This window comes from Dermacentor silvarum, chromosome 1 (assembly GCF_013339745.2).
Source record: "Dermacentor silvarum isolate Dsil-2018 chromosome 1, BIME_Dsil_1.4, whole genome shotgun sequence".
NCBI lineage: Eukaryota > Metazoa > Arthropoda > Arachnida > Ixodida > Ixodidae > Dermacentor > Dermacentor silvarum.
The window spans coordinates 50,858,213-50,882,317 of record NC_051154.1 but is presented as its reverse complement, the minus strand read 5'-3'; the positions used below and the strand labels follow the sequence as shown (position 1 = coordinate 50,882,317).

At 41.5% G+C, this 24,105-nt stretch overlaps 1 protein-coding gene and 1 long non-coding RNA gene across 2 annotated transcripts; both read left to right on the top strand.

Annotated features, from left to right (window-relative positions):
• Positions 1 to 4,412: 4,412 nt before the first annotated feature.
• LOC119462722 (actin-related protein 3) lies at positions 4,413 to 24,019 on the top strand. Its single transcript, XM_037724013.2, has 12 exons — positions 4,413 to 4,566; positions 5,554 to 5,609; positions 5,694 to 5,818; positions 6,234 to 6,344; positions 7,439 to 7,534; positions 8,963 to 9,070; positions 18,432 to 18,575; positions 18,648 to 18,821; positions 19,549 to 19,641; positions 20,098 to 20,223; positions 20,306 to 20,389; positions 23,346 to 24,019. The coding sequence occupies exons 1-12, from the start codon at positions 4,520 to 4,522 to the stop codon at positions 23,439 to 23,441; spliced, it is 1,260 nt and encodes a 419-aa protein (XP_037579941.1). The 5' UTR covers positions 4,413 to 4,519; the 3' UTR covers positions 23,442 to 24,019.
• Positions 12,540 to 13,740, top strand: LOC125945696 (uncharacterized). Its single transcript, XR_007467134.1, has 2 exons — positions 12,540 to 12,685; positions 12,929 to 13,740. It is a non-coding gene; the product is annotated as an uncharacterized LOC125945696 (long non-coding RNA).
• Positions 24,020 to 24,105: the final 86 nt, after the last annotated feature.

Genomic DNA, 24,105 nt, shown 5'->3' with positions numbered 1-24,105 from the left:
TTTTTGGGCGAAGCAGGGGAGTCCGCTTGGATGTGGACTGAAGTTCCAGACCAATGGCAGCTCGCCTGCAGATTTCGGGCAGTGCATCATTGAAGTGCAGTCGATTGCTGCTGAGGTTGGCTGGGATGACTTCGTCAATGTATGTATGCGATCGATGAAGCCGATGTCACAGAGTCATGCTCTGATGAGGGCATCATCGTGAGGTGCAAGGCTTTTTCAGCTATGAATCGAATGAAGAAAGTGACGAGACTGCAGACCAACACCACCTATAAATGCTTCAACTGCGTTGAGTTGATCGTGTCACTGAAACAGCTTGTCTGTGATGAGCATTTGTTTCTGAAGCACATATGTTGCCTATTTTGTATTAAAATTTTATACCACAAAGCTGAAATATCATTCTACACCAAGGAAACCTTTTAAAACTATTCTCTTTTTATTTCTAACCATGGAGAGTACCTTCCTCCAAAAAGCTGTGACATGTTTTGTAAAGTATTATTTAATATAGCAATTTATAATTGATTTGCTGAAATATTTACAATTGAAGATTACGCCAGTATAAAAATGCTATGTTCGGCTTTGCATTGAGTTTTTCATGCTTAGGTCAAAATTTTGAGGTATCAAACGGTGCTTATCAAAAGTGATATGTAAGGCCCTCTATGGTTAAAGGTTTTTTATATAAACCTGGGCTCTATACTACAAGCACAAAATGTGAAATCATCTCTATTTGTAGAAACAGCACTCTGAAAACACAATAGGGCTTCCTTATAAATTCAGTTGAACCTGGCTCATGCCTAATCTGATGAGAATAGCTAGTATGTAGCTTTTAAGTGAAAATGCATGATGTAGGTTCGGGCGAGTTGGCATTGTACATTTTCACAATGCAGCACAGCATGCGACTGGTCATGAACAAATAAACACACATAATTCTGACTTCCTACTAATATAGTGCACACAATTAAAAACAAAACAACCAATAGTATGCACAAATGCACTGGGAAAAGCAAGAAAAGACGAGTCCAATATATATCTAACATGAGACATGTGAGTCGATGAACTTGATCAAATCCTGGCCACGGCAGCCACATTTCAATGGGAGGCAAAATGCAATAACACCTGTCTACTTAGATTTAGGTGCACGTTAAATAACCCCAGGTGGTCGAAATTTTCCGGAGTTCCCCACTATGGCGTGCCTCGTAATCTAATTGTGGTTCTGGCAGGTAAAACGCCATAATTTTTTTTTGTATCGGCTCTCACTCAAGCATACCCAATGCTACGTGTGCCTCTGCCAAAAAAGGTTTTTTCTCTGCAAGTTTATATAGCAACTGCACACTGATACAGTCATCCTCTATTTGCTTTATTTCATGTGCTTCAATTATTTCATTCTTCAGTTATTTAGTACAGTATAGCCCTGTTGATACATTTCTTAGGGGACCATGGCGTGCATATCTATATATATATATATATATATATATATATATAGAAAATGAGAAGCACGACTCCGTGGTTATCTTCGGTTTATTTACCCAAGAGTTTCGGTCGATTGACCGACCGTTTATGTATATGTATATATATATATATATGTAGTGTTCAAGTGACAGTGGTCTGCTGCGGACCACCGTCAGTTGCACTTCTCTCCTCAAAGAGGCAGGACATGTGTCAAGTGACCTCTTCAACAACACTTTGCAATGTATGAATGCGGTTTACATCGTGGATCTGGGTTCTCAAAGAGGTGCAATGTAATGCTAATGCATTTCTCTCGCACATGCCGCTAAATTGCCACTGAATGTTTTATATATATATATATTCATCACGCTATCAACGAATACTACCTCATGGTCATGCCACCTACATTTTACTATGGGTGACTACAAGGTGTAGAAATGAAAAAAGTATAAAGGAAAACAATGAACAAATTGCACAATATAGAACAAATGGGTTATTATCATGCAGTGTCGACTTTTAAGAACCACCTCATGTGCATTAATAGCTGTACTTTTGTGCTGCTGATAACTAGAGAGAAAAAGATTTGAATGGGTGCTGCAGATGAACACTTAACTCCACATGACGAGAGGAATTTTTCATAAGAAGTTGTACTATTGCGTTCAGTACGTGCTATAATGTGCGTCCTCTTTGCCACATACTAACGTGTTGTTGCTCATACTGAGCGCAAAGTACGTACACTGTCAAAATGCTAATGAATAAACAAAACCCACAGTAGGAAAAAATAAAAGTTGTAGTACTCGGTATTAGTCGAAAACAATAATTGAAACAATGCGCACCTGCCGCGGTAGCTCACTCAGCTAAGGCGTTGTGCTGAGCACGAGATCGCGGGATCGAATCCCGGCCGCGGCGGCCGCATTTCGATGGAGGCGAAATGCAAAAATGCCTGTGTGCTTGCATTGTAGTGCTCGTTAAAGAACCCCAGGTGGTCAAAATTAATCCGGAGCCCTCCACTACGGCGTGTCTCATAATCAGAACTGGTTTTGGCATGTAAAACCCCAGAAAGAAGAAGATGAAACAATGCGCACTCCTGAGTATGTGTGAATGTCTAAGGCATCATTAAAGCAACAAAGACATTGGAGCGGAAAATTAGAGAGCCTTAAATAAGCTCCTGTGTCTTCCCTGCTGCTGCCATTTAAAATTTCGTAGGCAAGTTGACCGCAGTGCACATTTTCCGTCGTGTGTATTAGGGGCCAGCTTTGACCTGCTGTTGAAACTCTATTTGTTGAGATTCTCCGATGTGCCAATAATTGCCCAATCTGACCAAAACTTAGTATAGTCTTCATTTCATACAGTGCTTGGTGTTGCTCATGGAAGAGTTCCGATGGCAATGTTTAACAACATATGTCAAAGCGCTGTCAATCAAATTGATTGATTTCCTATGGCCAGGTAACAGAATACCTATGCTGACATGGTCAATGACTAGTCGTGAGAGTCGGCCTTGGTCCTTGCTTGCCTGGCTGACTAAATCATATGCACTAACCAGTTCCCAATTTTCATAGGCCATCGGATATGTCATGTTCTCCTGGGCCGTCGGCCTACTCATGGCTGAAGTGGCTCAAAATTTTCCGATTTCTCTGCAACGGAACGATGGCGCCATCTGTCACCACGCAGCGTGTTTCGCCCTGTTTTGCCACAGCAGTGACGGATGACGCCAACGTTGCCTTGCAGTTACATCCCGGGAGTTCTGTGTGCTTTATTATGCACGAACGGCGGCGACCGGGCAGCGCGTCAGACGTTAATTGTTGCATGCAATCCGCAACGTGGAGAAGCACACGCGTGCTGCCGCAAGTGCGCGTCGAATAAATAATGTATTGTGCTGCTGACGCGTGTCGGAACAAAACCTACGAAACTTCTGTAACTGTTAGTGAAGCAGACGCGCCCCGGCGTACGTTTTTCCGTGGCACGTTGAACGAAGACCCGCGCCGTGATTACGTGAGTGTGTCTGCTGTTGGCTGACACTCACACACCCAGAACACAACTTTCAAGCTTACACACCACACTCCAAACACGGCCTGTCTCACGGACGGAATGCGCTTCAAGAAAGACCCGGGCCCAAAAATCTTATATCACTTTTCGAAGGCCGAGAGCAGCAGCGAAGCGTCAGGGAAGCGGTTGCTATGGCAACGTAGTCTTGGTACCAACCAGTCCCAGCGCTCCTTCGCGAAAAACATCACGCCAGCATAGAGTTTCTCACTATAACACCATATGGTAATATAGTCAGAAACTCTATGCCACACTTTATCCAACGCTTCTGGGCTGGCCGAGGCCTCTCCTACGCTTTCATTCCTTCGTGGTTTGATATGGTTTCATATAATAATTAGGAAATTCTGTACCATGAAGCGCTGATGAACCACCATGTTTTGAACGTACTTCGCTACCTTAACAGCACATAAAACATTGATACGGATCTGTCGTTGCCAAAGTAGTTTCATGCAGCTTAGGTTTAGCTGTTAAGTGTTTTTCGCTTCCTCTTTGCCACCTAGCATGGAGGAAGGGAGGAACTCCAGAAAAGCGATTTTCCTAGGCTCTCAGCTGCTCCCAGTTTGACCTCCGAGATAGAGAGGCGCGCGCTGCCCGATTTTGGAGGCCATGCTCCCAGGCACCCGTGATGGTATGATGGAGTATTCCTGGAGCTATAGTGTGGAGGAAGGAAAAAAGAACCTTCCACCCATAGAGTTTCTCACTATGCTTCCACCCTTGCCTCTACCGTGAAAAACACATTCCTCCATGCTCTATGCCAACGGTGTCCCGGACTAGGGACCTGACCATATCTTACCGTAACCCAAGGTTTACTTTCTTATTTTCAATAAAAGTTTTTATCATCATCATCCATGCTCTATGATGCCACCTAGCAACGCTGTTAAGCAACTTCCGGCTTACAGTCACATGATATCCTCTTAGACACCATCCATCGGTACGAGGTACGAGCAACAGCAACATTGGTAGATTTCGGCGTTGCTGCTTTGGCATCGCCTTCTCGCGCTAGGACTGAAGCTGTGGAGCCGCGGTCTACAACATGACAGAAGGGCGGCTTCCAGCGATTGTTATTGATAACGGCACGGGGTGAGTATGTTGCCCTCCTCCTTAATGAAATATTCGATTAAACACAGCTCATGATGTTCATGTAGTAGCCTTAACCGTCTTGACCTCAACAGCACGAGAAAGGAGAGTCGTCAGTGGGGCGGCTGTCTCGATTACTGTTGCAAGCGGTGATTTAGATTTCTATTTTTTGTTATTGCTTACAGTATGCGCGTAGGAACGCTGGTAATTTAAAGTCGGTGTATGTGGGATAATTGTCGCATTATAATATTACGCGCAGCAATTCATTTCTGTTGCGAGGGAAGGGTGTGTCAACGCAACACTTCAGTAGTCTTCCACTGTGACGAGTCGCTCTATGCAAATTCTAGCCGGCTTACACTTCACGCATGAAGTGTGTGCTGCTCAAAGGACGAGGACGCTGCTGATGGCTGTAGCACTGTTTCAAATAACTGCTGAAGCGAAACCGGTGGTCACAGGAAGCTGCAAGTGATCTTATCTCGTGTCGCAAGTAGGAGCCCACCTCGAGCAAAAAACTTCGCAGTGTATATAGCTTCCCGCTTTCGGCGTTTCTACATTAAAAAAAAAAAAAAATACTGTAAAGAAATGAAAACCTCCGGAGTACAGCTTTCTAGCTGCGGTTCATTTCCCCATTTTCTTACTCCACTGTTACGGCGGTGTTGAAAAAAGTTACGCGTTTCCTGCATGAGCAATACCTCCGTGCGCGGGTGCGTCATCCTAGACTCTGTTAATAAAATATCTTATTTATTTACACACCTACCTCACAGGCTCTAAGATGCTCCGGAGCATTGACGGGGCTTACAAAATATAAACATAATACTCAACAGGGTCAAACAATATGTATAAATGCGTAAGAGAAGTTATACACTAGTCACCGACGCAAAATTGCGTGGTGAAAGGCGTTCATTAAGCGAAACTGCGACACAATTGTGAACTGCCGTAACTATATATGTATATATATATATATATATATATATATTTTTTTTTTTTCAGTTACACAAAGCTTGGGTTTGCTGGAAATAAAGAGCCTCAATTTATTATACCATCTGGTGAGCTTTTGTAATGGTATTTAATGGTGTTTATGGTATTTATGTGTTTAGTGGTATTTATGCTGGTTTTGATGCATTCCACAGCAATAGCAATACGAGAGAGTGCCAAAATCGGAGACCAAGCTACTAGGAGGTTAGCAAAAGGCATCGATGACTTGGATTTTTTCATTGGTGACGAGGCCTTGGATGCTGCAGGCTATGCAGTGAAGGTGAGATTAAATTTACTGCTCCCTTATTAGGTGAAGGGCAAGCCGGTAGTCTAGCCAAAATGTTTGTCATGCATATTGTTGCATATTATCATGCACAAAATTTAATATGTGCGACCACTTATAATGTATTCACTAGGCACCGAATGAGGGCAGAGAAATTCTAAGCACCAAGAAGGGTAACGTTCATACAAGCCTTTGTGAAATAAACCAAACTGTAGGTGAAAAGTATATATAAGGTCGTAAATTCAGCTGCATCCCACAAGATGGAGGAAGATTCATGAAAGGGAATGTTGTCACCTTCGTGCTACACTTGGGTTGATGACAATTTTTTTCTTTCATGCATTTAAAAGGTGCCAATTGTTCTAGACAGACTTGATTCAAAGGCATGTAAAACATTTGTCACATTGCTTCATAGTACCCAATTCGCCATGGCATTGTGGAAGACTGGGACTTAATGGAGCGCTTCTGGGAGCAATCTATATTCAAGTACCTACGAGCTGAACCTGAGGACCATTACTTTTTATTAGTGAGTATAAAAATTTTATGAAATTTTGTAATATGTATCATTTTCTGAAACTAAAGGACCAGAGCACTGTTTTGCAGAAGATAGGAAATAATGCTCCTTGCCATAGAATCTTAGACTTTTTGCTACTTGGCATTGTGTGTAACAGCATGTGGAACTTAATTCCATTGTTGGTACATACCATGAATTCGTCTGATGACAGTTGCTGAACTGCACCTTTTGCAATTTTTTTTTTAATGCAGTGATTTGCGGCTAAAACAGCAAATGGCCAGCAGTCATATTGTACTGAATAGATATCACTAGAGTGTACTAGATTGGGGGAGTGGGCCCAGCGGACGCCTTGGCAAGCGCCAAGGGTGAAGCAAAAAACATGGAAAATGTGGCGACTCTGCTGTTGCCTTCTTCTGAATCTCCGGCCAATAAACGTTGGCTCCGGCTGTTTCGGCAGCGCTCATTGGTTGAGGTGAGCTCACGGGCTCAGTAGCTGTCGTCTGCTCGACGCACTGTCGTTGCGTCGTTTGCATTCTTTCAGCCGCTCTTTTTCCACTTTATTTACAATAGAACGGTGGAGAATAATCTCAGTGTTGTCTCCGGCGCGACAAGCGCCCGGCCGGCAAGCGGGGCCGCTCATTCGGAAGAAAGTGACGGTGGCGCCACCTGGATTTTCAATAAAAAATGCCAGCGCAGAGCCCTCTTTGGACCCACTCCCCCAATCTAGTACACTCTAATATCACCATGGACATGTTGATTAAAATTTCATTGCAAGATGAAAGTAACCAGACGTGTGAATTAAATATTGAGTGGAAAATAAGTTTCTTTTCCAGTTCAAAAAAATATTGACTTTTGGCAGCAACCACTAGTGTTAACATCAACAGAATTTCTAAAACAGTTCTGAATCCTTCTGCAGTTGTATTTTGTGTCTATTTACTCTGCTTCAGTAACTTAAGCAAGCTCTCTAATGCAATTTATTTGTGTAATAAGTGTTGTTTATTTAGTGCTTTACTGTTGAAATGCTTTGATGTACTTTATTGCTTCTTTGTTTCTGGTAAAGTAAAATGCTTGAAGGTTAAAATCATGCTCGAAACTTGTTTTTTCAGACGGAGCCACCACTAAACACTCCAGAGAATAGGGAGTATACAGCGGAAATAATGTTTGAGTCCTTCAATGTACCTGGGCTCTATATAGCTGTCCAGGTGAGGTTGTTGGCATGTGATTTCTTCAGAATCCTCAAGTCTGAACCATGTCTCGCATAGGTTAAGGCAAAAATGCACTGCTAAAGTTTGCGAACAGTCGCATTGAGCAATGAGAGGGCAAGAGTGCTTCATGTGCTAAAATTCAAAAGTAACCAGGCCTGTTAGGTTCTTTAAAACTTGTCTAATCACAACTGCAAGGCTTTAATTAGATTTGTCATGACATGAGCTCTACTGTTTTAGTACTGTATTTTGTAACTTAATTGGAGCATACAGAATCGTGTTAAATAGTAGTTACTCAGTATCGAAAAGTAAAATGTTGCCATGCACAACACAGCAACTTGGCAACATTTCATCCTTTGGAACTCTTTTTGTATATATAATCTTGTTTCCTGCTTTCTGATAGTTCCCACATTCTTCAGTGATCCTAAAGATGGCCTAACCTGTTTGTCTGGTCAGTTTCATTGCCGCACGGTGGAGTACGTACTGTGTGAGGATGTTTTAGTAGGAACAGGAAGAGATGCTGGGGCAGAAGTTGACTTGTGGGTCTTTAGTACTTGTCTCTTCTGTGCACTGTACATACCTAACAGCTTTCCTAATTTTTTTATGAAGTTTACGAATTTGACCGCGTTATACAATTTTACAAACATTCTGTCAATTTGTTTAAAAAATAAATTCTATTCACGAAAAAGTTTGGCTTGTCAGTCTCCGACCATACCCTTCGAAGTCTTGTGATGATAGAAGCATACCAGAGCAGTAATTGGTTTGGGCAAAACTTATTCACAGAAGTGTAATGTGGCAGAAAAGATCGGCAGCAGCAAAGACACTGAAAAGGTCACTGCAATATGAGAAGTCTGGTGCTTGTGGGTTTGTGCTGGTCGTTGCCAAGTTGCTGCTGCTTGTGTGCTGCTTATAAGGGTAAATAATTGTTAATGAAGTGTGTGTGTATCCAACAAGACCTGTGGGTTCAGGGCAAACATCCCTTCCCTCCCAATAAAAAAAAGTTTGATATTCCCCCCTCCTTCCTTCTGGTGAGGGCTTAAACTCTCCCTTCAGTGGAGGGGAGGGCTCATAGGGCCCCCCCTCCACTTCAATTTTATATATATACATATATAATCTTCAATTTCATGTTCACTTTTTGTTAACTTTATTGGCGCTGAAAAAGCCAACTTTCCAAAATTAAAAAAATTTATGGGTGCTCTGCCGATAATTATATTATTTTGAGTATTTCGGGCATTTCTTGCCGAGCCCCTCCTGAAAAAAAAATGGAGGGGGTGCCCCATCCCCCACCCCCGGGCCCCCTTTGACTTTGAAGCACTGCTTCTGGTATTATACCTGTGCTATTTTTGCGAAATTTAATGTTCGCAGGTTGGCAGCTGTGACTGTACAGATTGCATTTTGTATATTTTTTTTACTTGCATTGGGTTGCAGGCTGTCCTGGCTTTAGCTGCTTCCTGGACATCTCGTCAACTGGGAGAACGCACCCTGACTGGCCTTGTGATTGATTCTGGTGATGGTGTCACTCACTGTATTCCTGTGGTGAGCTGCACAATTGGTGTCACTTGTAGAATGTATAGCTGACACTCAAAGCTTGTCTGTATTACAGTGTGTCCGTAAATTCATGGTGCACTTTTGACGGGTCACAGGAAAGCAACAAAGCAAGATAGAAATGTGAAATGTGAGAGCAAGGAAAGCTCTCAGAAGTTTCCGTAGTATGATGTGCAAGGGTGTGCGCACACAGGTGATGATGCAGTAGCACGAACTGTGCCAAACAGGTTCTGTCAAGCCATTACCACCTTGATCCCCGGATCTGACACCATTATACTTAGGGGGTATGTGAAGCAACATGTGTAGAGTGAACGTATCAATGATATTAATCATTTAAAACAGAGAATCACGGACGTTATTCACTCTGTTACACCAGACAAGTGTGTGTGGGAAGAACTTGAATATTGTTTAGATTTGTGTAGGGCAACAAAGTCGGGCCACATCGAATTGCACTGAGCAGGTATGACAGTTAGAGAGTTTTCCTGTTATTTGGTGAAGATTTCACATTTCTATCTTGTTTCGTTGATTTCCTGTGACCGTTCAAAACTGCATCATGACTTTAGAGATTCACAGACACACTGTATTTTATTGTTATTTTGGTTTCCGATGCATATTTTATGCTAGATAGGTAAGCTTTATCGTGAACATGTGTAAGAAATTTCAGGAAAAAAAAAACTGCATTGTTTCATTAACCTGTGGGTAAGGTTGAAATATGATATTCTGCTAAATATGATAGGAGGGTGTAAATATGATATTGTAATAGATAATAAAAAAAATTTTAAAAAATACATAGAAAGAACAGACTTATGGTCACTGACCAAGTCAAATGTTAATTGACGTGTTGGAACCCAAATGGGTTCCTTGTTCGCAATGCAGTAGACTCAAGATTGTCGTCAGTATAAGTACAGAGCATGTGACATAATGGTCGGGAATAAACTTGTGACATGGTAACATCTGTCCGGTTCATGGTATCAGGTTTCGACTGTATCAGTTATGATTTATCACTAGGGGTGTGCGAATATTTGAAAATTTTAATATGAATTTAATAGCCTGTGCTTGATTTGTATTGTGTTCAATTCGAGAATTCAAACTATTCGAAGTTGTCAAATATGTTTCCTTTGAATATATAACGGATGGAAACACTTGCTGCAGTCTCGAGGGAGACAAAAAGATGGATGTGAAGACTGTTCTAAATGATTCTGCTGCAGGATAGCAGCGGTTGTTGCGCAGGGTCACCAGTTGATGAGTGAACGCATGGGGCAGATAAGTTCTGCGCAATAATTTCCAGTCGTTCAACAAGAATGGCCATCTTTTAGTCGGTCTATATACGAATTTGCTCCGTTTTATTATTTGGCTAGTCTCTCTATGTTTATACAGCCGTATAACACTTTTTTTATGCAGTACATGGGTTTTAAAGCTTTCTTTAATTTTGAACCGAATTTGATAAAAGTTGGCATGCTTGTATATTTTCTGTAGGTTCAATATTTCGTGAGGTAATTTTAATAATTTTAATCTTGTGGGCAGTCCTTTACGTTCTCAAGGCTGTTACGATGCTTGTTTGAAGACATGTGCTGCACTCGGGTCATGCTTGGCAAAGACGTGCAATGCAGCTTCGCTTGTTCGGGGCATGTATAGGATACGTGCCAGTATAATAACTTAGTTGTCAGTTGGCAATTGAGAACACAATTTTATGTCCAATTGCAGAAAGTTTCTCGCACATTGTTTGTAGCTGTTATAGAACAGCACGCTTGCATTAAGAAATTGGTTTATTGTCTCTCAAAACTAGCGTAGATGCTGCTAAGATTTCATTTATTTGGATAAGTATAACTTAGTTTCTGTAGTATTTCTTTTTAAATGTTATTTTAATATGTTATGCATAGGAATCAGCATTCTTAGCTTTTATTTTCCCAAAATTTAGCATACTTATTTCGGTGAATATATTTTTTCAGATGAATTCCTACGACTTTTCGTAGATAATTTTTCACGTTGAGCCTACCATTTTTTTTCCATTAATATTCAGTTCACTAATTGTGATGAAGCTGAAACATGCTATATGAATGCAGATCTTGCAATTCAGCACTGTAGTTGCATCTAAAGCCACAACCACATGCCCACAATTTTCAAGCGACGGCGACAGGTTTTGTCGTGTCACCGGTGTCTGGCCAGCCAGAAAATTTCACTTGTCACCCGGAAGTCTGTGCGGCGACTTCCTCCGGGGACAGCATGATTGTGCAACAACATGGCAGCAACCAGTCCACTCATTTCGATCTGAATTCGCTCTTGCAACTTGCTCTGTGCTGGGACGGCAAAAAATAAATACTCTATTCGAATATAAGGCGACGTCTTTTTTTCCAGTATCTTTATCCTCGAAATCGCCGCCGCCATATCCGCGAATTTTGCTTTTAGGTGTGGCTGTACGGCAGCGCACGCCGCGATGCCGTGAAGCCACACTATAAGGCGATATTTTTTTTTCTTGGGTCCTCCAACTGGCACCCTCGCCTTATAATCGTGACCGCCTTATAATAGACTAAATACAGTTGTAAAATGAGCCATTGCATTGTCTCAAGCTGAGGACAAAGTGTTGGCGTTGTATTGTTATTGATTTTTTTTTTTTTTGACACTGTTAGGTCTGGGATGCCACCGAGCCGCGAATGTGTCTTGAGTTTTGCTCACCAGATGGTGCCATGACATTTCACACTGGCGGCATGGAACAAATTTCTACTGGTGATGGCAGCATATTAAAGCTAGCTTTAATACAGCTTGTTTAAAATATTGGCCTCGATTCCATTTGCAATATCTTTACGGGCACACGAGTGTACTTATTTAGACTAAAATTTAAATTTGTCGCTACTTTTTTTCGCTGTCGCGTCCATGTGGTTGCTTCACGCTGCAATGCTACAGACAGACCCTGACGCATCGCTTGAATATTGTGTGCATGTGGTTGCCGCTTAACACACAGAAAAGGAAAAGTTTTTCGACAAGCACTCCAGCAAGGGTACAGTGCCATACAGCAGTGTGACTATGCAGGACTTAAGAATGAATGCATTTGATATTCAAGCACAAATATAGTGAGATGTTATCTTTTAACCTTATACAGATACACAGCTCCAATGAATAATGCAGACAATCACTAGGTAAATATGACCCAGTGTTAGCAGTAGTGACTTGCCAGTTCATCTCCCACAGTACAAAGATTGCAAGGACCTGGGCTCCACTGAACACTGTCATACTGCTACTGCCCCCCCCCCCCCCCACACACACACACACACTTTTGTTTCTTTTTGTTTGTGTCAGAGGCAGGTAAAACATAAGGGTTGCTTGGGCAGCAAGCTGATGCATTACCTTGACTTAGCCAGAAAACGTCAGCGCACATGTAGACAGGCATGCAGCTTTGTGGTTGATCAGTCTTTTCAGTCTTTTGATTGATCAGTCTTTTGTGGTTGATCAGTCGTGGTAAATTTGCTTTCAGTGACCCTTTTCGGTTAAAACTGAATTTTGAAAAAAATTCAATGTACTGTCGCACTCAATATAAGTTGCAACACGAGCATACAGCCGTCAGTTCTTTCGGTAATAAAAATGACATGTACCATTTTTCTTGTAAACAGGGTGCTACAAGTAATCGGAACGGTGTTGAAGATGCGTTACCTTGACTTTGCGAGGCTTTTTACGTCAGTGCACATGTAGCCAGGCATGCAGCTTTGTGGTGATCACCTGTCTTTTAAATTCGGTTAAAACTGAACTTTGGAAAAAAATCAATCTGTCATGCTCAATATGTGTTGCAACATGGGCATAGAGCCGTCAGTTCTTTCAATGATATAAATGACAAGTTCTATTGTTCTTGTAAACCAGCAGGGGGCTACAAGTAATCGGAACGGTGTTCAGTAATTATTTTCTGTAGGCGCTGCCATGCTGCTATACAGCACAGTATGGCAGCAGGGCAGTGTCTCCACAGAAAAAAAAAAACGGATTCTCTTGTTGCAACTCATATTGAGTGCAGTAGTGCCTCAGTCTTTTTTTTTTTTTTTTTTCGGTTGAAACCGAAAATGCTGAACCTTAGAGATACAGCACTTACAATGGATGAAAGACGAGAGCACGGGACAAGTACTTGTCCTGTGTTCTTGGCAGCCTCCATGCCTTGTAGTAGCATATAAATGTTTATGGCCAGTTTTCTGCACCTAAATTTACGTACTATGTAAATACTATGTGCTGTTGCAGTTTACGGCATGTACCACATCTGCCACCATGGCTGTGAGTGGCACTGGCCAACACTGACAGTGATAGGTTTACTACACGTACACAATTACCCAGAAAGTGGGTGGGGGGAACAGTTGCCATGTGTCATGTGGCAGTGGAAAGTACTCTTACCTTTTCATTTCCTTTTTCTTTACGATTTCTACATTTTAACTTAAAAAGCAGTTCACTTCCCCTATGCTTTCGTTGGCTTCATTGTCTGTTGACTTTTTTTAGTTCTTTCTTTTTATTGCCGCACCTCGCCCTTGCACCAGAAAAACCTATATATCATCATACTTCTTACTTACTGTATGGCTTACCAGTGACGCCAATTCAACATAGCCACATTACTACAGGCACACACTTCAATGCTTTTATCGAGATATCTAGGTATTTATTAGGTGAAAATAAAGATGATACTGGATTGAGCATGTCACACCTGTTGTCTGGAAGCTACTCTTACATAGTGAACAGATATAAATGGCTTTCTTGGACAGTTGTAGCAGAACATACTGCTTTTGCTTTAACCATGCTTGGGTGGCTACAGGCATTGACGCAAGCTGCTACATTTAATTTGGCATGCTTATCTATTCATTGTTTCCCGTGCATGTAGCGCTTACAGTCAAACCCACCTTTAACAATATTGAGTGCTAAGAAATTTCCATTGTTATACGGATAATATTTATAACCGGGCTGCATGAAAAAAACAGTGGGGAGAAATATCAAAACAACTTAATCAGACTAAAGAAGTACAGTCAAATCACTATAACATTACCTGTTATACTTGGATCTAACAGTGAGCAGCTGCAGCACCGTGAACTTTTGTGTGTTCTATGGCGCTTGCTATAATAAGACGCCTGCTATAATGTTCCCATGTCGCATTATTGTTTATAACATTTAAGTCTGGCTACTGGGTGTCTGCACCAAAAGAAAAAGGAATGTAAAATTCTGGAAAAGGAAGAAACTTTAGCCACTGCATCACCAGCCTCGCACCTCTTTCTACAGTCTCCCTTTAATCCCTCCAAAACACGAGTTGACAGCACCAACGGCTGCCCTGGCCATTGGCCGTCAGTGCTGTCTGTATTCCCATGTCGCTCCTCATGAGCACCAAAAATGGAAAGTATTAATGTAAAAACACCTGCATTTGGCACATCAGTTAGCCATAGCCTGTGCCATTCTTGGTGAACTTAGTTTACTTATAGCACATAATTGCTCACTGGCGTGCCACACTTTTATGCCATTATTAACTGAACACAAGAATTTTTCAACTGTGTTGAATTTTTTTTAAAGATATTGCTTTTGCACTACTGAAAAGACTTGCACACTTTGTGTAATGCGATATGAACACCAGATGTGACCCACCAGTGAACTGTGACACAAGTGGGTTAAAGTGTGTGGTGGCACTCAGGCACACATATACACACTATACAAAGTCAGCATACAATGAAGCCACGGAAAGGGAAATTTACTCTTTTTTTAAAATGATAGATTAGGGCTAAATTTACAATAAACCTCATAATATTAACGAAAAGGAGAAATGAAAGTGGAAGAAAAGACAACTTACTGCCAGTGGGAGAAAGCACTATCTCAGTTTGATGTGTGCAGTGCTCTACCAATTGAGCTATGGCTGTCTGTCCATTTTCTTGGCTCTTTGCGTATGTATTTTGATGATATATCCCTGGGAGTCTCGAACGAGCGCCACTCATGGCTGTGGCAACATTTGTGGAACACCCATGAAATTGCCGGCATAACATAATACATGATCTTTAAGAGTGCGCTATTGGCCGATAAATCCTGGTATGCCACCTGTGTTAAAACCTTCTATGCATTAAGGCTGCCATAGTTGAGACCCTTGCTCTGCATTGAGCAAGATAAATAAGGAGAATTGAAGTGCTTGATTTTTAGTAACAGCCATAGGCAGCCAACAGATTTCAAGAAACTGCAATGTAACAACTTTTTTTTGCAGTGGCAGCTGTTATGTTATGACTCACTGCACTAGTTGTTTTGATGTCTGCCGTTGTTTATCACTGGAATCCTGGAATACATCGCCAGAATTTTATGAAGGAACAAAGTTGTAGTGCTCCACCAGAATTAGACCTCTGGAACCACAGGTTGAGAGTCGGTTAGGTTAGATTCTGCCTCTCGGCCACTCCACCAATGCTGCAGCAACGAGTATTGTGCCTGGCTTCATGAGTGCTCACTGAAGGGACACTAAAGAGCAAAATAATTTGAGCTGTGTTAGTAAATTACCATTTTACAATACCAAAAATGCCACTCTTACCGGGGGAAGAGGCTTGGTGACTCAGAAAAGATGCAAAAACAAAAGGTAGGTGGCAACACTGCCTTGAAGCTCCCGTACCAGTTCGCTCTGGCATCAAGATTTTGATGGCATCTGCTTGGGCTTCGTTAATTTTTTATTGGTAATGATGGACTTAATTGTGCTCTAATGCAGCCAAAGACTGAACTTTGCAAGTTTCCAGAACTGTTAATTTCATATTCGAGCCATGATGGCTCGAATATGAAATTTGAAATCTGTGATGTCACACTGACATCCAGCACTTGCGAAATTTTAAAAATGAAACTTTGACCTTCATTTTCTTACCTAATGATCAACCTATTACTGTGAAATTAGTGAGAATAGTTTTGAATGAATACATTATTAGATGTAATGTCTCTTCAGTGTCCCTCTAAAACAAATGGCTGACACCACGCTCTGCTGCTTATCTATAAGCCAGTGCTCGGTTGAAAGAATATGAATGATGCCAATGGTAAGAATCGAAAGACTGGATAGGAAAGAGGAATAACAAAAAATCATCTTTCCGTTTCTCCACCACTGGGGATTACCACCTACACAAAGCCGACTTAGACTAAATGCATTGCCGGCTAAGGTTTTCTTCTTGAAAGAAGATAGCTAGCATGCACCTGTGAATGTTTGCTCCAAACGATACCAAATGAAACAGTGCAAGCCTTACTGTGCACAATATTGCCCAGCTATCATGTCACTGCTTCGCATAGTGAGCCATACTGCAAGTTTTAAAATTTTCTGATATTAGTTATTTTATAAACCATGTATTTTTTCTGTAATTCAGCCAACTGTTTTTGTTCCACAGTTCAAATTTAATCATGTTCATATGCGTTGCAAGCATGCACCTGGAGCTCTTGTGACAAAGACAACGGGAAGCATTGCCCAACAAAAAGTTCATAATTTCTGTGTGTGCATTCATGTGCAAAGTTGCTGCAAGCAATGATAAACACCAACTGTCGAGCGGAGGGTGGAACACATTGCTGAACCATCGGCTCTGCTAGTACAGAAGCCGCGATGGGCGCATTCCATTTAACATACAGTTGTGCTTCTGAACTCATCAATGGATAGTCAGGACAGAACACCATGAGGAAGTGTGGTTACAAGAGCCTCAGTGACAACAAAAAGGATGTGCATTGTCTTAGTACAGTCGAAGCTCAATAATTCAAAGTCGAAGGGCCCTGAAAATTTGTTCGAGTTAAAAGAAGTTCGAATTAAAAGGACTTATTTTTGAAGTATTCGTGTACCATAGCACAATGCACGAACGGTGCGAGTCATGAAATATTGTGGCACGCAAGCACACGAAACTGCCGGCGCTGGCCAATGCTCGCTTCCCGATAACGGCAGAAAACAAAACTTCAGGGAGCGGGCTAAGCTGGCACTGGGCCAGCAGGGGCGGCAGGTGCGCACGGAGACGAGGCAGTTACGAGGGAATTGATCGGGAGGGCAAAGGGAGCCACTGAAGCGGCGAAGTTGCGGAGGCCAAATCCGCTTCCCGCACATTCGACGGTCTCCGCGTGTGCGCTGCTCTGCCGTGCCGGCGCCGCCGGCCCGGTACCAGCTTAGCCCGCTCCCTGAAGTTTAGTTTTCTGCCGTTATTGGGAAGCAACCATTGAACGCCAGCGCGGGCAGTTTCGTTGGCCGGTCTGTGCCTCTGCCGCTGCTTCCCTCTGCACCGCAGCATGCAAGGTGAAAGGGTGATATTCCTGCCGCGGCCCCTTTTTTTTTAATTATTATTTCTTGGCGCGCGGCATTGAGGAGTCTCTCTTGAGCTTTTGCTCTATGGCAGGGATGGAGCAGTGCTGATCGGAAGCGCCACCGCATGATTTGGCGCACTGCTGAGAGCATTGTTGGAGCATGGTATGTTCGAATTAACCGCCGCAAATGCTTGCGCGTTTGAATTACCGAGCGTTTTCCCCCATTGGAATACACATAACTTCGTCAGTTCGAATTAAGCGTGTTCGAATTAACGAGATTCGACTGTATTGTCATTGTTATTGCGAATGCTATGCTGATATCACTGCGGCACTGTTGACAATGGCTGCCTAGTGTTGGTAGGCTATGGTGATACATGTGTATGCATGGCACTGTCTGACAGCAATTGCTTACATTAGTAGTCAGTCTGTGCTGAAGCTTCTCTCTTGATATTATCTTAATCACACATTCCACTGCCTTTGATCCCATAATTATTGTTTGAGCTTCTTGCAGTATTTTGTTCATTAATGCTTACTGTGAAGATGCTTTCTGCAAAGACTTGTAAGAACCTGCGAGGTCATTTTTAATACAATTGAACCTCGTTATAAAAAAGTCCCATCTGATGGGTACCCGCCGTGGTGGCTTAGCGGCTATGGTGTTGCGCTGCTAAGCACAAGGTCGCTGGATCAAATCCCGGCCGCGGTGCCCACATTTTGATGAGGGTGAAATGCAAAAACGCCTTTGTCCTGTGCATTGGTGGTACGTTAAAGATCCCAGGTGGTCAAAATTAATCCCGAGTTCCCCACTGCAGCATGCCTCGTAATCAAATCTTGGTTTTGGCACATGAAACCCCAGAAACCAGTTCAATTCATCTGATGTGCAAATGCCCTCATTATATCCAATATTCGTTATAAGCATATATTCCTTACATGTTTATATTGGCAAGAAGCCTTTTAGGTTTACGTTGTTATATATCCGTGTTTGTTAAATTGAAGTTCGACTGTGTACAAATTTTAACCTAATGAAATTTAATTCATCTCTCACGTGAAGTACGGCTTTGTTATACCAAGGTTTGATTGTTATGTATAAATGTGCATATAAAAAGCTTTGCTCTACTTGTTTCAGGCTGAGGGCTATGTGATTGGCAGCTGCATCAAGCATATTCCCATTGCTGGACGCAATGTGACCTACTTTATTCAGAACCTTCTGCGTGAGCGGGAGGTGGGCATACCCCCAGAGCAGTCTTTGGAGACTGCAAAGGCCATCAAGGTAAGACCATATTCTGTGCTATGCTTGCCACACCATTGTTGTTGTTGCTCATTTATACCTGTACCTTTCCAGGAGAAGCTGTGTTACATTTGTCCAGACATTGCCAAGGAATTTTCCAGATATGACCAGGAGCCGAGCAAGTGGATCAAGAAATATGAAGGCATGAATGCAATCACTAAGCAGAAGTTTTGTGTTGATGTAGGTTATGAGCGATTTCTGGGACCTGAAATCTTCTTTCATCCTGAGGTAACTATGCTATGGGCATTTCTGTTTATAAACACTTTTGTAGCCAGCCATGGCACCTTGTGATGTCTTTATTTAGGCTCATTTTCTTGTAGTATAATCTATCCTAAACTACTTTATGTGGACCCTAGCTTGGAATGGCTTGTATCGAATAAAGCTGGAATTTAACCTTAAGCAAGTTTTATGTTCCCCCTGTGTGTGTGTGTGTTTTCCCCGCTGTACACAAATAAAGCTACCATAAACTTCTTAAGGCCGTCGCATGTAGCAGTAACATCTGTTTTCAAAGTAGATGTACTTTTTTTTTTTTCTCGTGTTGAGCCACCAGAAAATTTGCGTCTAAGAAAAGTGCGACTCTTGCATAAGAATACTATGCAGTATTCATAGGAGAGTTCTTAATTTAATGCAAGGTGCTTGCTCAAGCTGGTAATTACTAAAAAAAAATTACTTGCAAATACAGTATGATTTGGAACTTTCTTGTGTCCGTATGCGTTGAGTGAGTCTTCAATAATCGACGGTTGGTGTTCTGAAAGAAAAAAAAGTCAGTGGGTTAAGGGTAGCAGCTATGTGGGTATTGCATGCATGATGGGTTGCTATCATGCAACTCTTGTGCACGCACACAGTAAAATAATGGTTGTGAATGCAGGTTTAATATAATAGCAGCTTTATTACATTTGAGCTTTCAGTTTTTGCTGCTGTTTGTTTATCAATGTTCTTTTTTTTTTTTTTTCAGTTCTCAAATCCTGACTTTACTACTCCTATTTCGGAGATTGTTGACACGTGTGTGCAAAGTTGTCCCATTGATGTGCGACGCCCACTTTACAAGGTAACCATTTGTACAAATATGTACTGGGGCCACTATCAGGCCACTTCTCGGCCTGATAGGGTGCATGTAGATGACTGCCTCATGCAATGGCCTCGAACGTGGATTCAATGCTTTGCATTTACATGCAGTTTTAACTTGTGCTTCTCGTGCTGTCAATTCCTTAGTACTTTTGCATTGCCTGCAAAGCGGATGCTGTGGTATTTGAACATGAAATGAGAAAACATTGTTGATTTAGTAACCTTATTCACCAAATATTGTCTTTCCCATCTGTGAACATCTATGTTCCATCGTAATTTTAATCTTAGTATTTCTTGCTTAATAGCTTTTCTATGTTTACCACAATCTGCTCCTTTGCTCTGGCTGCAAACTTGAGATTTTTGGCTCTGTTGCACATGTTGATTGTTTGAAGAAAGTTGTATGATCAGCTTTTTTGAGATATTTATTTCTTTATTCCAGAACATTGTTCTGTCTGGTGGCTCCACAATGTTTAAAGACTTTGGCCGCCGACTACAGCGAGACTTGAAGCGTGTGGTTGATGCACGGCTTAAGTTCAGTGAAAAGCTAAGTGGAGGACGCATCACGGCAAGTTTGCTTTGTTTGTTTGTGTGTATGTGTCTTTGTGTGTGCATGTCTTGTACTGAATATTCTTACCTGTCGTTTACAGCCAAAGCCAATGGAAGTGCAAGTAATTTCCCATCACATGCAGAGATATGCTGTCTGGTTTGGTGGCAGCATGTTGGCATCTACGGTGAGTCCTCTCGGTAATTGGTTCTTTCAATATGTAAAGTTATGGGCCTGTTTGTTCTGTTGGATGTTAAATTTAGCATGCAGCGACATATTTTAGTTTCATAGAAGAGCAGCAAATTATTTCAGTCATCTGAAGCTTGATGATTTTGGCTGGAGATAGTTACACTAAAACAGTGTGCTGCACTTTTTAGTATTTTTCGACTTGTATTTCAAACATCTTACATCGAGCTTGCATCATTGGTTCACAAGGAATGCATCCTGTTTGAGTTGAAAGTGGTAATTCACTTTCTTCTGCTTGTAAATCGATAAGCACTATATCCACATGTGGACATGGTGTGTACTGTGTTTGTGGCCTGCTGCGGATGGAGCAAGTATGAGGGTTTGTAGTGGTACTTTTACTGCTGGAACTAACCTGCTTTGATAAGGTCGTGGTGTAGCTGTAATGATGTGGCTGTAAAAGCCTCTATTGCCCTAAGACCAGCGGTGTCACTCTAGTGACACCGCTAGTGAATCTTGTTTTTCATTCGCTACACTTTGCAACATAATTGGCTGTATTTCTATTCATTGCTCTTGTTCTCAAAAGGGAGCACATGAAATGACTTTGTCAACTGCCTGTGGTTTTTTTATGTACTATCCATAAAGGGGAATGTGTTCAGGACAACTGCTTTGCTTTTATTCTTTCATCTTCAGAGTTGCCATAACCAAGAAACCAAACCATGATCGCTTGCCTAAATTGCATAGCATTGTAGTGATTGAGTTGAAATAAAATCATGGTCAGGGAATGAAAATGCAGTTTCACAAAATGTTGCAGTAATTGTGAGCTTATAAGGCAAATTTTCAAGCATAATCTTGCGCCATTGCGAAGTTCATAAATATAAGTTACTGTAGGCACATACGTGCAGAACTGTATTACATTGGACAGTCTTCCTGTAGTAGCATAACACATAGTACCATTGCCTGTCAGTGCAAGTATGAATGCACTATAATGGATTTTGACTTGAAGTAAAAACTTTCCATGACTGGTGGACTTATGAACCAGATCAACTCCACACTGTCATTGAAAGAACAAACATTTTCTATTAGCGATAAGCAAGCCCAGGCCTAACGACTTGTGTCGGTGCTCTCTTTATCCTTTTCTGCACAATATTGAGAAGATCATGTCTGAAACTGATAGAAAAAAGCATGGGCTTTACCTCTCGAAACAAGCTATCATTTTTAATTTGGCACAAAAGTTCATGCAAGAACTCCATGGTTCAACACACTGTGATGGAAAATCATCACAGATTGATGTACCATGCATGACCTCTCATAAATATGTGCACCTTTGTTACTGCCATGTGCATTGCTGCTTTTCATCTGAAGTTATGTCTTCGCTTTCATTAACACTTTTGCACCAATAATTTTTTGTATGTGTTTGAACTGCAGTGTTCTTGCTGAAAAGTGGGGCTTGGGGCTTTGCTCCGCATAGGTTCACAGGCCTTCCGCACCCAGTTTAGCGCCAATCAATGCCTTCCTGGCACTTGAGCTTGCACATTTTACTACATACTTCTCCTTTACTCTTCTAACTCCCTCACGGATAGTTTTTTTCCACTTTTGGATATCATCTAGTTACTTCCATGAAGATACTTTTTTTTTTTTAGGTTAACTTTTTCCAAGCTCGAAGAGATCTGAAAAAAATGTGTGACCAGGCGCTTGCATGCAGCGACATTACTGCTCTCAAACATGCTGTGTATGAATGGTCGTTGATGCATGCAAAATTGTGTAGGAAGAGGCTGTAAATGATGGTAGTAGATTGAAGTGAATGTTCTTGCCCGCACCAGATGAGAGAGAAAGCTTTCAGAGGCAGTCGGGGGCAGTTTTATGGGTCTGTCTGAAGGCTGGGCTACGTGAATAAAAAAATCAGTGCCAAAGTGGCGAACTTCATCAGGCAGCAAACGCCCGACACCGATCTGGCTCGGACAAAAAAATTTGCGAACGCATGACGCACGCTCGCCAGGAGCGATCTTCCTCTGACTTGCGGCGGCCGGTTGTAAGCCTCCGCCGGTTTTCCTTTTTGTGTGCAACTTCTCTCTCTTTTTTTTTTTTTTACAACTTGCTTGGCAGTTAAAACAAATCACAGAATGAAAACCCTTTTTATTATTATTTTTCAATTTTTTGCAAAAACACGTTCCAGTCTGGCAACGACAGTGACGCAGCAGGTGCGCGGCGCTCTCCTTGTCTTTTTTTTTATCCATGTAGCCCAAGCCAGCGAACAATCAGCGTCGTGCCGTTGTGTCGATTTCTGCCACTCAAAGTTCGTCGCTAAAGTTTTCTCCATGTAGCTCAGGCTTAGGGGTGTGCACAGAAGGAATCTTTAATTTTGTTTGTTTTTCTATTCTTTTGTAAAATGAGCATGAATATTATATATTTATACTGTATGCATGTTTACCACATGTTTAACGTATTACTGAATTTTTAATTGATATAAAATGTCCATGGTATAAAAACTTGCATCTTCGGCCTACTTCCCTTGGTGACCTTGAAGCCAAAATGTCATCCAAGAAGGTGCTAGAAGAAAGTGCTAGTTTTTCTCTTAATACTAGTCGCATTGTGCGTTCATTGTAACATATTTTCCAGGAGCAGATGCATGATATAATAAAGTACTTGAAGCTACTTATTATACAGCAAGGGGGGGGGGGGGGGGGGGCTTTACGATGAACGCAGATGAATTATGCTCATGGCTGAGCAAAACTCGAAATGCATAAGTGATTGAAAAGAACAGTTCATCGTTAAAATTGCACCACACATAGTTAAGAGAAAAATTAAGTGCAGAACAAAGATTGTGTAGTTGAACTACTTCTATAGGAATAATTAGCTTCCTAACAAGCAAACATATTCCTTTGCTTTAACCCGTAAATAAGTTCATTTTCAAATTCTTCTTTCAAATTCAAACTTTCGTTGTGTATTTTTTATTCCAGCCGGAGTTCTACGAGGTGTGCCACACAAAAAAGGCCTATGAAGAGTGTGGACCGAGCATCTGCCGTCACAACCCAGTGTTTGGTGCCATGACATAGGGCTAGGGCTGAATTGTGGAAGACTTCTTTTCTCTCCTTTCTTTCATTTTTGACATGTGGCTTTGCATCGTTGGACAATTTGTCATTTTTGACAGAATGCCAACCTTTTTATGACCTTTTTTTTGGTTTTATATCCCCTTTTGTTGACCTAAAATCATACTGTATTTTCTTTCAACCATCTTTAGTGGTTGAGCAGTAGTTGAACAGTTAATGCTGCAGTGAAGGCTGCATTTTTTTTTTTTTTGACCTATTTACAGTAAGTTTATTTGTAGCCTATTTATGATGTGTTTTGACGATTATATGAAATACAGTAAGTACATTTTTGTAACATAAATGTGCATGCCTGCGGCAGTTGGTCTTTACAGTGCATGGAAGCTTTTATGACATGCATGTGGCACTTGTTAAATTCTACTTTTTTTTTTTTCCTGCTGCAGGATAAGTGCTGGTTAACTGGACTTCATACATTTATGCAACAAATTTTTTTTTTCCTCTGTTCGTACCATTTTTTTAAAATCGATGTAAAGAAATTGTACATTTTATTTTTTCAAGGTATCACATTAAAGTTGTTGAATATGGCACATGGTGTGGTTTGTGTGAATTAAGTAAAAGGCATAATTTCGAAGCAGCATGCTAATTTGCTTTGCTCCAACAGTAAGAATACTAT